This window comes from Stegodyphus dumicola, chromosome X1 (genome assembly GCF_044657685.1).
Source record: "Stegodyphus dumicola isolate Sdum_Otavi_A_Nest chromosome X1, ASM4465768v1".
NCBI lineage: Eukaryota > Metazoa > Arthropoda > Arachnida > Araneae > Eresidae > Stegodyphus > Stegodyphus dumicola.
Window position 1 is genome coordinate 153,457,314 of NC_140780.1, and position 17,391 is coordinate 153,474,704.

General features: G+C 37.5%; 1 protein-coding gene across 9 annotated transcripts in view; it reads left to right on the forward strand.

Annotated features, from left to right (window-relative positions):
- Nucleotides 1-17,391, forward strand: part of LOC118190545 (SEC14-like protein 2) — a 186,482-nt gene that overhangs the window by 137,775 nt on the left and 31,316 nt on the right. For 8 of the 9 annotated variants that reach the window (XM_035361277.2, XM_085808294.1, XM_035361279.2 and 5 more), the window contains one exon: nt 1,138-1,181. In XM_035361277.2, the coding sequence (XP_035217168.1) occupies nt 1,138-1,181 (44 nt within the window). Of the gene's footprint in view, nt 1-1,137; nt 1,182-8,952; nt 9,222-17,391 lie in introns of those variants that run through there. The other variant, XM_085808296.1, reaches the window with a different exon arrangement.

Consider the following 17,391-nt stretch of genomic DNA (forward strand, 5'->3'; position numbering starts at 1 on the left):
AATACCAGATTTTTTAATACGCTTAGATCGATTTCTAATTAAAAAAGGTGCAAAATGCTAAAGAAGTCATGAAACTTTTGGATGGAGCTAGAAGCATGGGAGTTACAGTAGTTTCCCTTCTGCGTTCTCTTAGAATGTCCTCCACAAAAGCATCAATTCCCTTAATATGATTGCCTTCGTGTGCTTTGATGTAATCCTAATAATGCAATTCAAGAGTTTGATAAGGTTACCAAAATGTCACTGCAGATATTTTGTTCCCCCCTCCAAAATTCTTGGCGCCAAAAAGTTACCCCTTAGAAAATATGCCCTACTATAATCGATAAGTACTGGCAAAAATTTCACCATCTTACGAGTTCAGAATTAACTAAAACCATATTGAACTGCAGCAGTGTTCAAAATAGCAATTTATCGGCTTTACGAATTAATGCGTTGGGAACTACGGGTATAATTCAGTTTTTAACAAATTTTTGTTATAAATATTAAGGAAGAAAAGATTTAAAAAAAAATAATTGCTTGGTTACTAACAGTTTGCTTAGAAATAATGCTCCTGTTACTGTTGATTACATTTAAAAAACATGTGATCAGCTGTAGCAGTTCTTATTTTTGCATGCAAAGGAAAAATTTTCAAAGGAAATACAAGAAAAGGAAAAATTCGACAGATATGTAATGCAGATTATTAAAACACTTTTTGCCACAAAATATATGGAAGTGATATTTTTACAAGAAGACTAATATTGTAGTCTAATTTTGGTAGTCGAAGTAAGGGGAATTTCGATAGTAAAAGTAAGACGAATTTTAAAATTTTAATGATTTTGATTCTGGTATATGGTTTTTGAGAGAAAACATAACAGCGAATTCATGGAATAAACTCCAAAACGGTTAAAAAGTAGCATTTAAGTTTTTAACCAGTTATTTTATGTTCATGTGCTATAAACTTAAATCCAATGGAACTAATTCTTTTACACCCTTGTTTCTTCTAATTATCCCCCCCCCTTAACTAAGTTTTTCAGTTTGATTTCTGTTTCTTTAGTTTTGCAGTTTAATTCTTATGAGAGATGACTTTAATGTTTCACTGAAAACAGTGCAACTTTCATCTGAAAACAGTGATTAAATACGCTTATTTTTTCAAATTTACAGCTCGAAATTTTGATGTGGAGAAGGCAGAAGAAATGCTAAAAAAGGTAATTTTTTTTCGTTTTCCTATTTATTAAACTAAATTTATTAAACTTTTACTTTAGATGGGTGAATTAAAATCTAGGTCTGCATTAAGAAGATTGACCAGAATTAAACATCTAAGTGTTAAAAATACAGCATCAATAATGATTTCATTAAAATGAGCACATTTTTTATACCTTATACCTAACAAAACATTATTTTTCTGCATTACTATCATTGTTTGCTTAAAAATTAAATTTACTGAGATTGGAATATGCATTTCCTTTTGACTTTTTATGCAGTGTTCCCTGCTCATGTTATTACAATACCTAAAGGAATCCCCTACACCTCTATATTAACCTTCCCGAATAATGCTTGAAAGTACAGTTTCCCAGCATGGACATCGAGAACTAAGTGTGCACTTTTTGTTCAAAGGGCAGTAAGGAATATTGAAAACTAAGTGGGAATAAAAATATATTTGGAGAATTTGGTTACCTAAATATTGTAGCGAAAATTGCTTCATCCAATATAACCCCCTGACACACCGTTTACCAAAACTGGAATAGATCTACTTGGACGCTTTCCTGTTACTCGAAATGGGAACCAGTGGATTATAGTTTTCACAGATTACATTACCAGATTCACAGTCACAAAGGCAATACCGACAGCTGAGGGCACCGAAATTGCCAAATTTATAGTTGAAGAAATTGTACTGAAGCATGGTGCCCCTAAAGAAATGATAAGTGACCGGGGACGCAACTCCCTACCCAAAGCTGTTAAAGAAGTAATTCATCTGTGCAAAACGTCTAATCTTCTGACGACTGCTTACCACCCTCAGACCAATGGCTTAACTGAAAGATTCAATAAGACACTAGCAGACATGTTGCCCATGTACGTAGACGTTGAACAGAAAAATTGGGATACTATTCTACCATTTGTAACCTATGCCTATAATTCAGCCAAACAAGACACAACAGGATTCAGCCCATTCTTTCTCATTTATGGCAGAGATATCCAGACTCCTCTCGACGTAATTTTTCCATACAGTATCGAAGATTCCGACGATAGTTATGCGCAACATCTGATCACTAGAGCGGAAGAAGCTAAACAGCTTGCAAAACTCCATATTCTTAAAGCGCAAACCACAGACAAGCGCTGATATAACGAGAGTCATCCTGTCAACTTACAACATCGGAGACTTAGTCTGGGTCTTCACTCCAGTACGAAAGGTTGGGTTATCGGAAAAGCTTTTAAGACTTTACTTCAGACCGTATCGAATAACACGACAGCTCTCTGACGTGACGTACGAAGTAGAAAGTATGGAACAAAATAGGAAACGACGGAATTCAAAAGACATTGTTCACGTATTGAGATTAAAGCCCTATTTTGATCCAAAAGTACAACTAGACGATGAAAGAAAGCCCAATATTTCTAGGAAACCTGTTACAAGAAGCCAGACGAGATCGCAGCGGGATACTGCTTCTTCCTAAGAAGTGGGAAATGTAGCGAAAATTGCTCTTTTCGACCGAGCTCCTCATAGTTTAGCGGAGAAGACGCAGGACCTTGAAACCCGAAGGTCCCGGATTCGAAACCCATCAACTTTAAGATTCCTGATAATTGGTTTTCATGTAAATTTCCTCCTTATTCTTCCAGAACATTTTGAGTCTGGAATGTTCCAGCATGTTCACCAGCTGTATATAAGTAGTTCTTCATTCAGTTCGAGATAATAAAAAGTCTTGAGTTTAGACTTGAGTTCATTTGTACGATCCCTTCATCTATGCGACAATATTTTTGAAAAATTTAGTTGATTATGCAAATATTATAGTCGAATCTTTACAAGAATCATACCAAATCATGTTATTAGGTCCTTCACTCATGCTGTTCCAAGTTAAATGTATTCACTATTGTTATCTATTCCGGGGTTATAAAGTAATGATCTTAAATTTAAAAACATTCCATGTTTATAATTACAGTCATATCCCTTTCGCTAAAGCAGTACATTTCTTCTTCATATATTACTACGCGTGGCGTCGCAGGAATCTGTGCATATTTTTCAGGTTTAGTAGTATAAATGCTATGAGAAATTTCTAATCTTCCAGATTGCATGATTAGATTTAATTCGTGATTCGTTTATGTGCATTCATTTTCAAAGGGCATCTAATATAGTATCATTGCAACGGTGCGGATTGCAAAATAAACTCCAAAGAACATTGAGAAAAAACATCTATGAAAACAAGCCGAAGAAGGAGAAATATTTGGGAAGCTGTATTTTAAGGAAATACAATGGAATTAAGTTATTTTATTATGGAAAGAATGCCGCAGCAGACTTTTTAAGGCTCATTAATTTGTGTGTCCAACATTGGGGAATATATCCGAACAATTAGCCACCTAAGTTCTTTACATTATATTATTTCTAAGGGTTCATGAGAGCGGATACAAAGGTTTTTGACTGACAGTCTGTATAATAGTTTGCAACATATTGAAGCAAACATTTTCCCTCTACATTTCTTCGTAATCAGCAGAGAATTTTAATTAGGGAAGAGAAGAGAGGAAAATTTAAACATTTTTTGACTTTGATTTTTCATAAGTTCTTCCTCTTGCATTCTAAATATGATATTAAAGATTAAGAATATTGCTCGTTCGAGCAGTCAATTCTGACGACGTAAGGACCTTAAATTGCCATTTTGTATGTATGACTACCAAAGATTTAAAAGATATATAACAGTGTCCTTTCCTCTTCAAATGACTAGATACTTGCTCGAAAGCATTCCAAACCCATTGGTCATATAGCAGTCTCTTTACCAGTAAAGTTACCCATATATGAAAGTTTAGACGTTCAAAAAGACAGCTAAAGTGATTTAATATAAATGCTCAGCTTGAGGAGTTATTCTAATTTCTATTATCACAAACAAGAGCTTCAAAATACATTTCTTTCAAAACAGAATTTTCGGTGAACTGTCTTTCGATGGTTTTCCCGTTATTTAACGTGACTACGAGCTAGTTTCCCTTAGTTTTTCATGAAGGCATCTTCTCTTTTATATAGATAACCCTAGCATGCTTTGCGATAATCTAATGAAATAAACATTAAAAGCGATGAATCTGGCCTATAGGGTGATAATGTATGCTCTAAGACAGGAATTAGAAAACGTTTGACACTTCCAAGAAGTAAACGTAATGAGCATATGTGAAGACCCCAGAGTTATGTTTATTTCGCTTTATTTTGACTAAATATTGTAAGAATTAGATCTTTTACTATTCATGAAACATTTAGAATTAATACTAAAATAATACAAATAACCCTTACACAAACTTTTATACATGGAGGTTTCTCAATATATGCATTATAAAATATTTTGTACATAGCTAGGACAATTCGGAGGTGACACGAGAATATAGCAAAATTTTGTTATAGCTAAGCATAAAATGCGTATAAATAGCTATCATCCTTATCATTAACGTTCATAAAATATACTTCACAAATACTTTATGAATATTCTTTTGCTTGACTTCTAGTGTTAATAATATGTATAATGGGTTGATTCATGTAAGTCAGAACTGATTGATATAAGTTCATACGTACAGGTGATGGCCTGCCGATGACGTAAATATCGAAAATTTCTCTACGGCATTGTAAATATTTGACTTGAATACAGCGTCTTTTTACACTTTCACAATACCATTGCACTAGAATAACGATAAAATAATGCGGGCAAAAACGCTAAGCATATGGTGCTCTTTCTTCAGTAGTTGCATATGTGTAAGCCATAATTAATTTTCTTAGTCGTCTTTTAACTAATTTCTCATTGAAAAAACGTACTTACTAAATTCTAATACTGTAGTATACAGTGCAAGATAAATTAATATAAAATGAAGTTATAAAGGAAAATTAAGCAAAAATTGTAAAAGATATTATTGATATAACAACAAAGATTATGCAAGTAGTGATAATGTGTGCATATGTATGTGCATGAGTGCCTGTATATGTGCATTAAAGAATTAAAATATTATGGTCAGTCAATTTGCTCTGCCTCATAGTGATCAAGAGGCTAAATCTTTGGAACTGTCAGACTTGCAATACGGATCCATTCTTGGAAGGGAAAAGTGCTCCCTTTTCTAAAATTCTTCTCGTGAACAATATAAATACAGTGCAGTGTCTCTTAGAAAGTCTTTCATAAAGATGCCAGCCAAACCGACAGGTAAAACAAATGGATGCTAGTATTTAACACAAATGAATTCAATCCCGACAAGTTTTCACTATATGTGATGTAAATAAGAGTCATTTTCCTTATAAAGTTCTCAGCAAAATCATCTCTCTCTTATAGTGTTTCACCAAAATTTAAATCATTTGAAAATAACCCAAATCGTTCACAAGCTTTCTAGGTAATGTTTTCTTTCTTTTTTCAAATTAAAAGAACGGCGAGTAAGAAACCGCGCTTGTCAGGTTCATAAAACTTTGTAAAGAAAGTTGTTAGTTATAGCACAGTTCACAGTATTTAGATGGGAAAAACAAATGAGTGCGATAAATATAATATCCCCGAAAACAGCAAGGCATTTCGTGCTTCTCTTTAGGGTTTATCAAATTCATAGTTTTTATTCCTGGGATTTCATTTAATTCTTCGAGAAATTTTACTGCTTTATAGATCTCAGAAATGGAAGATCTAGGCTCTGTTCTTCAATAATTAAAAATTAGGCAAAATGAAAGACAAAAGTTGAGGGATAAATAAAAGCTCCAATTTAATAACCAGTAGCCGCGGGATTAAAGACTAATTCGTTCTGGGTTCGAACATTGACTAACGGACTGTTTGCATGTTTGGAGTTCCTCGTGTGTAAAATGAATACGAGTACTGCTTTCGTGCAAACTCTCCACGAAAGCATCCCTTCCCGCAGATAGCCCACGTGTGCTTTTCCATACTCAAACAACCGACCATAACCAACCAAATTAATAAAAACTGAGCAAAAACTAAACAAAATAGTAAATTATGTGTACTTAATTGGACATACAAATTTACTAAAAAAAAGCAGGAGTCCAAATTTTAGAACAATTTGTACATTATTATAAAAAAATGTCAAAATATTTAAGCATGTAAAGTATCATTAGAATGCCTCCAAAAATCAGCACATTCAAGACAGTTTCATTCATTTATGTTTTCCCTTAGACGCAAATATTTTCAGTGTTGCCGGTGGTAGAACGTACCATAACTTCAAAAAATCCTAATGTCTCTACAATACCAAATCTTTTGAGAAGGATTTTACATTTCTCTTTCAAAAAACTAAACATACTTTTTACGTCTAGTAGAAATTTTGTTATGGAAAAAATTACCAAATGTTAGCTTCTTTTTTTAACAACATAAACATTTTTTCTAAAGATTTGAAAGCGAGGCAATTTTTTACCTCTTTTTGTTTTTATATGGAAAAAGAAAGTTAATAATTAGCTTTAATTATAAGTATTAAAGCTTTTGATTGCAAAACGTCAATGCTTATCATTAAACCTTATTCTGAATCGTAATAAACTGACTGCCAAAAGTGCTGCCCTGCTGCAATAGAAGTTAATCCGATTGTTGTTGGTGGATACTTTAGATGCAAGATGTTAGCAGTTTTATACTCCATTCCATTTTCCCTAGTGAATAACTGCAATTTCAGGTTCAAAATGAAACCTAAACAATGCCTACGATCCTGAAGAAAAGATTAAATCTGTCAAAACTTTGGACAATTCAATTGTTACTTCTAATACGTAGAAATTCGTTACGTTAGAAGCAACAGTTGCCAATTATTACTTGTGATAAGTTTCCTCATTGTTGCAGTACTCATAATTTATGCAATCTTTTGTTTTCGTTATCTGTCGGTTTATGTATGTAGAGATTGGCTGACAAGAAAAAGTTAAAATTAAATATCTTATCAAAAATCAAGAACACCTACAGAATTTAAACAGTTTTATATGAAATTTCATAAACCAAAGTTCTTTTTAACTCTTATTGCTCTTGCCAACTACCGTGCAAGTCACATTTGGATGCAAACCAATGAGAAAATGAAATATCGTAAGTATCACATGAAAGCGTCAGAAATGTTGAAGCTTTATTCAAAAATATTTGGCGACATTTTTCTTTTTAAGGCAAGAGAGTCCAATACTTGCTTTATATGCTTAGATGAATGAGTGGTTACCGCGAAAGTTTGTGGAATGAATATACGCAGTGCTATATTTTCAAATTCCATATGTATGGACCCTGAGGTAAATAATTGATGGATGATTTGGCTATTCCTAATTTATTCGTTCAAATCCATCATATAAAATTAAACATTAAGTATAAAGAGTATTACAAAGAGAATTTAATTATATATATATTAATTATAATTAAATATTATTCTGACAAATGAGTTGTTCGACAGGGCTGAAAATTTTGCATAAATAATGCAGACAATAGTTCAAATTTTATTTACAAAATTACAAAGTTTTCCTATAAAATGTTACTAAATCCTTATTTTTTAATTGTTAAAGCTCTGTCGCCTGCCAGGTTAAATATATTTGAATTGTAGAAACGATATTTCATATCAACTGATATAATGCGGACATACTTGAAATAGATTTGTTGTGTTTGGAGGAAGCGAAATTTGATTTAAAAAAAGTGTTCATTTTCCAAGAATTATTCGATTGTCTTTGATATGCTTAGAGTCCTGATTAGACGTATTAACATTATCATATTTTTTATGAGACACTTTTACGTGTTTCACCAGAAATACAGTTAAAGCAATAGTAAATATTTTCTGCTATTTGTTAGCAGATCTAAATGTGATGTTTCTTTTTTCAAGTATCACTACTGAATCCAAAGTTTCCTAAAATGCGTAGAAGTAAATTTTAATTGATTCTGCACTCCGGAGTTATTAAAAAGTATTTTAGCACCTTCTATGTCTGCGGCTTCACCATCTGGAAAACTATTGATGATTTCCATAAATTGCATTGTAGAGTCATTAGGCTTTTTTGAAGCAGGAGACGTGAAATATACTAAGCGGTGTCCGCCAAGGGTCACTTTTAGGCCCAATTTTGTTCAACATTTTCATAAATGACATACCAAAATCACCTAGTATCACTCTTGCACTTTATGCAGATGATATGGCCATCCTAGCCCAACACAAACGCCTTGAAAACTTGGTCCAAATCATTCAGAGATATCTCTCTAGCCTTGAGCACTGGCTCATCACTTGGAAAATAAAAATTAATGTTGCTAAATGTGCTGCTATGATCTTCAAACGTAGCCCCCTCCCGTACCCTTCCATTAATATTAAGTTCTTTGATGACTATGTTCCCTGGTCAAACTCTTACAAGTATCTAAGAGTTGTACTTGATTCAAAATTACTCTGGCGCCTTCACATTGAAAATGTTCTCAACAAAGCGAAAGGTGCTAGAGCCCAACTTTACCCCTTATTAGCTCGAAAAAGCCATCTGTCAATTAAAAACAAAATTCTTCTCTATACATCAATTATAAGACCTGTCTTTATGTATGCATGTACAATCTGGGGTACTGCTGCAAAAACTCATGTGAAAAAACTTCAATCAAAAAGTAAAACTTTACGTATGGCCCTAAACGCAGACTGGTACGTCCGTACAGATGTGATTCATTCGGACCTTAACATTAAACCTGTTGATTATCTTATCAAAAAACATAGTCAAAATTTATTCCTAAAAATTGAACAGATTGATAATCGAGCACGTCAACAGATGCCAGCATACGATCCTGCTATTCGCAGCTCACAGAAGAGACCGAGAGCCGTGATTGGGATTCCGAGGATGGACGGCGAGGGTGACGGTCGCTCGCGTAACGAGCTCCCGCCAACGCAGGACAATTCTCCTAATTTTTGCGAAAATAATGTTATTATTGACCAGGATATGAATGAAATTAGGGATCAAGCTCCCTCTGTGCAATCAGCGTCGCCAGATGACGAGCGCATGAATCTTGTGATTCAATTTTACGACCTGAAGCAGCAGTTTGAAGCGATTCAACGGCAGAAGAGCTTCATGAAGCGGACTCCTACTCCGTTGGATACAAGTGGATACGATCAGCTCGACCGGGCGGGTAAGTCACTTTTCCATAAGATTAATGACATTGCTAATGCTCTAGATGTACCCATTTTTCACCTTCCCTCAACCAAAGAGGAATTTCTAAATATATTGGAGAGCGAGCGCTTAGCCAAGATGGCTGCCGCTCAATCCGCAGAAGATCCTAGAAAGCACGAGGTGCGGGGGAAACCGGTCCAGTCGACGTCATCGCGGAAGCGAAAGACGCAGACTATCGACTCCGACGGGTTTATCACCCCTGCGGCTCGAAAGCAAGGGAAGGCGCCTATTGTGGATCTCACAATAGATGATTTGGCTCTAAACACTAAAGATGCAAATAATATTATTCCAAATTGACAGCCACTTCAAAAAATGCTACTCCTAAAAAGGAGAGGAATACTAACAAGTATGAAAAAATCAAAAATTCATTAATCAATGATCAATCCAGTGATGCAGAAATTGCTACTGCAAGTACTAGTGAGGGAGTTAATTCCGAGCAGGCACGGAACGTACCCCCCCCCCACCGCAGTCTGAGATTCCGGCAATACATCTCAAAAGCAGCAAAAACTGGAAGACACAAGTGTCTTTCATGAGAGAAATTGCCCCTAATTTACGGAGCATCCTGACTGGACCTTATCTCAAAATTTTTGTTCAGACAGAGCTGGAGTTCAGGGAGGTCACCCGCTGGATGAAGCAAGCCGGCATCCAGTTCAAAACTTTCGATCTAAAGCAGGACCGGCCAGTCAAAATTGTCATCAGAGGCCTCCCTGTTGAAACTGAAATTGGGGATATCAAAGAGGAAGTTGAGGCGATGGGATTTAAAGTGCATCGCATCGTTCGGCTTACTCAGCCTGGCTCCAGACACCCAATGCCACTTGTTTATTTACAAGTTATCCCACACCCCTTCCTCGATCATCTGTTTGCCGTCACTGACATGTGGGGCACAGAGATCAGCATTGAGCGTTACCGCGGCCGCAAGGGCCCTACTCAGTGCTTTCGGTGCCAGGGCTTTTTCCATTCTTCGGAACTCTGCACCCTTCCAATCCGTTGTGTCAGATGCTCTGGACCCCATTGGGCACGTGAGTGTACCAAAGGCTTAGACGTACCTGCCACTTGCTGCAACTGCGGTGGAGATCATCCAGCTTCATATAAATCTTGTCCCCGCTACCCAGGTAATAAACGGGCTCGCGGTAAAAATTCCGCCCCTAGGACTAGGGCAGCTGCTCAGACAGCCCCCCGCAGGGTTCTTCTAAGCCCCCAGCAAATGCTGAGACAAGACGTCCCATGCCTGCTCCCCCAAGCAACGTCAGTTCACCATCTTATGCACAGATGGTGAAGAACACCACCGAGCACGGATTCAAATCCACGAATCCAAGACTGCCGGTTGCAGAAGCCCCAGCAGAGTGTAGCAATGATTCAGACGATGTCTTCTCATCTACACTAAAATGCTTAATCGAAATCTCCCGCGACCCAGCGGTAGACAAGCATATTCTGCTCCTTGCCTTCAAAAAAGCAATGCCTAAACTCAGGCAAGCAGATGCTTTAATGAGGGCATTTTATATTTATGAAAGCTATGTTGAGCTTTCAACCTAATTCGGTTTTTTTAGACCCACGTCTTCTGTTTTTCAGTGATGAACCTCTAATAACGGCTTAAAATTCAATTTTATGAATAACAGTTCAAATACCACCAGAGAACTGACCATTTGCACGTGGAATGCCAATGGATTAACATAAAAAATTCACGAAGTTCGTGATTTTGTAGTAGAGCACGATATTGACGTGTTTTTAGTCCAAGAGACTCACCTTACCCCAGGGAATACTCCCAAAATTGGGAATTATGACATTTATTGTACTGACAGGGTGTCACAGGGCAGAAATCCCTGTGGTGGCATTTGTATCTATGTGAAGCGTTCGTTAAAGCACCACATGATACCGTCCCCTGATTTAAATTTTTTGGAAGCGACAATCATCAAAATTTTCCTTCAAAATTCCTCCCCGCTGACAATAGTCTCAGCTTATCTACTTTCACTGTCTACAGCACGTGGAAGGCCAGCTTTTCCTGTCAGTGATTTTGATAAACTTTTGAATATTTCAAATCACCTAATAATTGCTGGTGATCTAAATTCACGCCATACCGCATGGTTTTGTTCTAATAGGAACAGGTATGGTATTAGTCTAAATTCATGGTGCCAGAGTAACCATGTACAGATCATAGCTCCTACCCTCCCGACTTTTTACCCTATTAGAGGGTCCTCTGCAGTTCTTGATCTGGCTGCCTTTTATAATATATTTTTTCGGCATGAGATAAAAGTGATTCAGGAATTGGACTCTGATCACTACCCCGTTTTGATATCCCTAGATATTCAAAATCGATACTCAAAATTAGAGGAGCAAGTCTCAACAAATTGGGACGACTTTAGATTTATTTTGGAAAAAACTTCACTCCCTCCCATCAAAATTTCCAGCAATTCGGACTTTGACAGGCATATCAAAAGTCTGGAGTCTTTACTGAAAGAAGCGAGAGCTGCGGCTTCAAAACCACGCAAACATCCAGGTGCTAGGCTCCCACCTGAGACTAAATTCAAAATTAAGCAGCGAAATTACTTGCGAAGAATTTGGTAAAGGTCACGAGATCCCAATATCCGTGCCCAATTTCGCAAGATACAGAAAGAGATAAGGACCGAAACCCGCTTATTAAAACAAGCGGAGTGGAAAACATTCATTGAGTCCCTAACGACTGAAGATAAATCGATTTGGCGCGCAGCCGCCCGATTACGCAAACATAAAACACACATTCCGCCCCTTCAAACGGCCAATGGCGCGCAGATGGCCTACACTGACTCAGAAAAGGCGAATGTCATAGCTGACAGCCTTGCAACTCAATTCACAACAAACCACGACTCCTACTGTAACCGCCCGGTTACACAGGGGCGCATACAAGCACGGGTTAAAGATTTTTTAACACAACCTACCACATCTGAACTCAGGCCGACGGACCCTTCTGAAGTCATGGTTTTCATAGACAAACTGAAACCTGACAAGGCACCTGGCATAGATTCTATTTCGAATCGCATGATCAAAAACTTCCCTCCTATGTTTATCGTATGGATCACGGTACTCATAAATTTAATGCTCAGGAGAAGCTATTTCCCCGACTGCTGGAAAATTGCAGCAGTCGTCCCCATTCCAAAACCGGGACAAAATTTAAACCTGCCCGTCAATTACAGACCCATCAGTCTGTTATCTTCTCTCTCTAAGATCTATGAATTTGTCTTACTTAATCGCCTGAATGAATTCTGTCGGGATCAAAATTTACTAATCCCGGAACAATTCGGCTTCCGACCTAAACACTCCACGGTACACCAGTTACTCCGTGTAGTGGAATTCATTCATGAAGGCTTTCGTAAGCGAGAGAAAACTGGAATTGTCTATCTAGACGTTGCCAAAGCTTTTGACAGGACTTGGCATGACGGGATTATTTACAAGCTCATGCGGCTTGGTTTTTCGGCTCATCTCATTAAAATTATTAACTCGTACTTGACCGGACGCAGTTTCCGCGTGCGAGTTAACCACGAATTCACCTCTCCCCGCCCAATCTATGCTGGGGTGGCTCAAGGAAGTCTCCTCGCCCCCGCAATCTTTAACCTTTATGTAAATGACATTCCTAAGGCCCCAAATATCGATCTTGCATTATACGCAGACGATACAGCCATCATTTCTCAACACTCCAACACCCTCCAGGTAATCTCACAATTGCAGAATTACCTTTCGACCTTAGAACTCTGGCTCGGTCTGTATAAAATCAAAATTAATGTCGCAAAATGTGCTGCCACCATGTTCATCCGAAGAAACATCCCAAATTTACCTAACTTAATGCTCTTCGGTGAACCCATTCCCTGGGTCTCTTCTTACAAATATCTAGGTGTTTTACTAGACTCAAAATTAACTTGGCAGCCTCACATCCGCAAAATCATAGCGGGTGCGACAGCTGTCAAAACCGCCCTACGCCCCCTCTTAGCTAGTCATAGCGACCTGTCAACTGATAACAAAATCTTGCTCTACAAATCAATGATTAGGCCGGTATGCGTGTCCCGTATGGGGCCCATGTGCACTGACTAACAGAAAACATGTCCAAATTTTTCAATCTAAAATGCTTCGGCAAATTCTAAAAGCTCCGTGGTTTGTACGGAACGAAGAGATTCATAACGACCTCAAAATTATGCCCATTAATCGCTATATACAGCGACTTTCGGAAACATTTTTCAAAAATATTCAACGTGTTGCAAATCCTGTGCTTCATATGCTACCCGTATACGATCCTGCTGTTGCTTCTTCCCGAAAAAGACCCAGAGCGGTTCTTAACAGGGAATATTCAGCTCTGCCATTTAAACGGGCTAGATATGAGCACACTGATAGCCACGTGAATAACTACCTCTCGTTCCTTAACCCCCCCCCGCCTCTAAAGTTCTTTAATGCACACGGCATTAACTCGAGGAACCTCCTTAACGTTTCTTTAATAAGAAACATCACAGTCAAATAGGACTGATTTAACATACTTTAATCTATCAACTGCAATAAAACTGAAAAAGATTTCTTAAACTGAAAAAGATTCTTTAAACTTTAACTTCTCTCTTCCTTTAAAAAGGAACTTTCTTAACAGCGTCCTTTTGGCTTTTAAAAACCGCATTGAATAGCGGTCAAAAATGAAACTTCTCCCTCCCAGCTGATCACTGACAGAACTACTTTTTCGACCTGTAAACAGGTTCCCCCCTCCCTCCCACCTCGAAGAACGCGCATCGGAATTCCCCTGCGTATTCTTCATCTGACGTATGCAAAGAAAATGATTATCAAGGCTCAAGGAAACTTCACCTTTTATTTTTCTAGTCAAAATTTTTCTGGCTGCCTCTTTCTAAATTATTCTGGCCCTTTTTCGGCGCAAAATTAAGACCTTCTGAGTTTTTTTTGCCTTTTTTTGACTCAGTGTGAAGGCACTTACTCCAAGTCATTCGGCTTATCAAAATTTTTACCCTATTTGACAATACCCTCTTTCGGATGATTTAATTTCCTTTGAAGATGTGGAGGTAAAGGCGTAATTGCCTATGAACTCCGTAAATTGCACTTCCTTGATCCTTGAGCGGTGATTGGCCGAGAGTTCGACATCTACCCACCATCCAAAAGGGCTAGACACGCCCTCTCAACATCAGTTCCAGCCCCTGCGCCAAGAAGGAAGGACGTCTCTTCAGCGAGCTGCCATATAATTGCTTTATCCATCATCAATACCTGCAATCAAGATCTTCAAGTTATCAGTCTGTTCACATAGAATCACATCTCCCGCAGATTTTAAAATCTGCCTATGAATATTTTCATCGCGCCCCCTTTTTATTATTTGCACTATCCTACACAAGCCACATGCCAATGAGCCTATTAATCGTAAACTCTTTCCTATCCGCTTTTTGCTTTAGTGTTTGTATTGTGTATAAAAAATTATAAACAAAAAAAGTATAAAATATAAAATACAAAAAAATTATAAAAACCTAAAAACTTATAAAAAGATTATGATACTTAAGTTTTTATTATCTTATCTCTATCCCTAAGCTTTCTCGAGCCTGTGGCTCCCTCTATTGAGCATCAAGTAAATCGCTTATGCCAAATTTTTCCTATTTCTGCTCACTTTTAGTAATTCTGATGTGGAGGTAAATGGTTTTGAACCATAGGCACTCCGAAAATTGCAAATCATTGGCATTGGCAGGAGACGTGAAAAATTAGCAGTACCCCCGCCGGGACACGAGCCCTGGACCTCTCAAATACGCGCCAAATTTGTTACCGTTACACCGGAAGGAGTGAGAAAACACCACCTGATATGCTCTTCCTTTTAAAGGGCGACTGGGATTAGGGGACCCAGTCGCCAAGTTCTGTTGGTGACGAACTATTGTCCGTCATCTTTTAGTTCAGGCCATCTTTGTAGTCAATAGATTTAGAAGTGAAAAATATGTAATACCGTCGCTGGGACTCGAATCCTGGACTTCTCGAATGTGCATTGATTGTGCTAAAGTTACACTACGAAGGCATGCTGGAAGGATGGAGAAAAAGAAAATTTGGCAGGAACATCACCACCGAGAAATTTTCCAGTGTTTTTAATGCATTTAAAATCCTGATCTGGTGCGATAACGTACTCATATTTTTGCATGATAGATTTATCTGTTACACCAAAAGCATATTTTAAATGATTGCAAACATTGTTTATGACTTGCAAGGATACCAGCAACTTTTTTTCTTTCTACCCAAAATAACGTTATTGGCTTAAGAAAGTTTCTAAAGTACAAAGTAATAAATGCGAATTTATCCTGCACTTCGGAGGTACTGAAAATGTCTTGGAGCCTTTTTCTGTCTTTGGCTTCATTATCCGAAAAACTGTCGATGAGTTCTGCAATTACTTCGAAATTTTAACAGGAGCAATCAACTGCAGACACGCATATTTTCATCTTGTAACAATGTATTTAAGTTGTAGAGTCATTAGGTTATTTTGAAGAAATAGACGTGAAAAATTGCAATGCCATCGTCGGGACTCGAATACGCGTCGACTTTGCTTCTAATTGCACAAAGAAGGTATGCGGAAGGGAAACTGTAATGACTTTACAGTGACGCCCGAACTAAAAGATCTAAAAGATGGTGGACGTATAATTTGTCATCAGCAGTATTTGGCGAATGGGTTCCCTCATCACTAGTCGCCCTTTAAAAAGGAGAGTATGCGAGGTATTTTCTCCTTCCTTTCCGCATACCTTCTTGGTGTAATTGGAAGCAAAGTCGACGCGTATTCGAGTCCAGGGTTTAAGTCCCGACGATGGCATTGCAATTTTTCACGTCTATTCCTTCAAAATAACCTAATGACTCTACAACTTAAATACATTGTTACAAGATGAAAACACGTGTGTCTGCAGTTGATTGCTCCTGTTAAAATTTCGAAGTAATTGCAGAACTCATCGACAGTTTTTCGGATAATGAAGCCAAAGACAGAAAAAAACTCTAAGACATTTTCAGTACCTCCGAAGTGCAGGATAAATTCGCATTTATTACTTTGTAGTTTAGAAAATTTCTTAAGTCAATAACGTTTGTGCAGTGCCTCGCTGGGACTTGAACCCTGGACCTCTCGAATACGCATAAGATATGCTTCCAATTATATCACGAAGGCATGCGTATAGGAGGGCAAAAATACCTTATAAGATAATAAAAAGTATATTTGGTTTCCTTTTCTAGATTTAGGCGTGAGAAAGCCTAAATCTATAAAAAGGACTGTTTTCTTTTCGAATTTGGAAAAAGAAAAAAAAAAAAAAAAATCAAGAAAAATGCTCTCAGTTTTTTCGGAGATTCTGTACAAAGTATGAGCACGTTTCATGGAGAGCATGAGCACGCAATTACGTTAAATGAAATGAAGATGGAAAAAGAGTTTCGACGACTTTATAAACCGCGCTTCACACCTATTAATGTGGTAACAGATAACGAGTTGTTGCATTCATTTGCAGGGATAGGTACGAGTATATATCTTAGTCAGTTAATATATATCTGTGGATGTAGAGAGAGGAAGAAATTTTGAAAGTTTACATTCTTTATCGTTTTGCATTCAGCACCTAGATTCATGATATGTGGTGCCAAGGAGTACAAATTGCATTCTAACTTGCAGATTTCATTTACTTCTAATCCATTTTCAGCACTCTGACATGCCACAATTACATTATTGAGGCTTTCATTGTCTATAGCTGTGCCATATCTCCGGAGCCTTTGTCTCTCCACCTTTCAGCAACATAATACCAGACCGCCAAGTTAAGTTTCATTGGACTGGAAGGCTCGGAATTGTCAATCAAAATCTGGGGGAAAGTGCAGAATCGCCTACAGCTTGGCGCGTTTTTAAGAATTGCAAATACTCGGTATCCATGTACACATCGACCTATTTTCACTTAAAAACACATCCCAGAATTGCACAAAAATGGCATTGCGCACTCCTTGTACACATTGACCTTTTTTCACTTAAAATGTCAAAGAAAATTGACAAAAATCCAATTCTTCTTACTCTTGTAAAAAGCGCCAAACAAACGCCGATCAAATAAGTGGACGATTCTGCACTTTAGCCAAAATCTGTTCGACTCCATATCCAGCCGTGGAACAGCTGCTACCTTTGTCAGAACAGCTGCTAC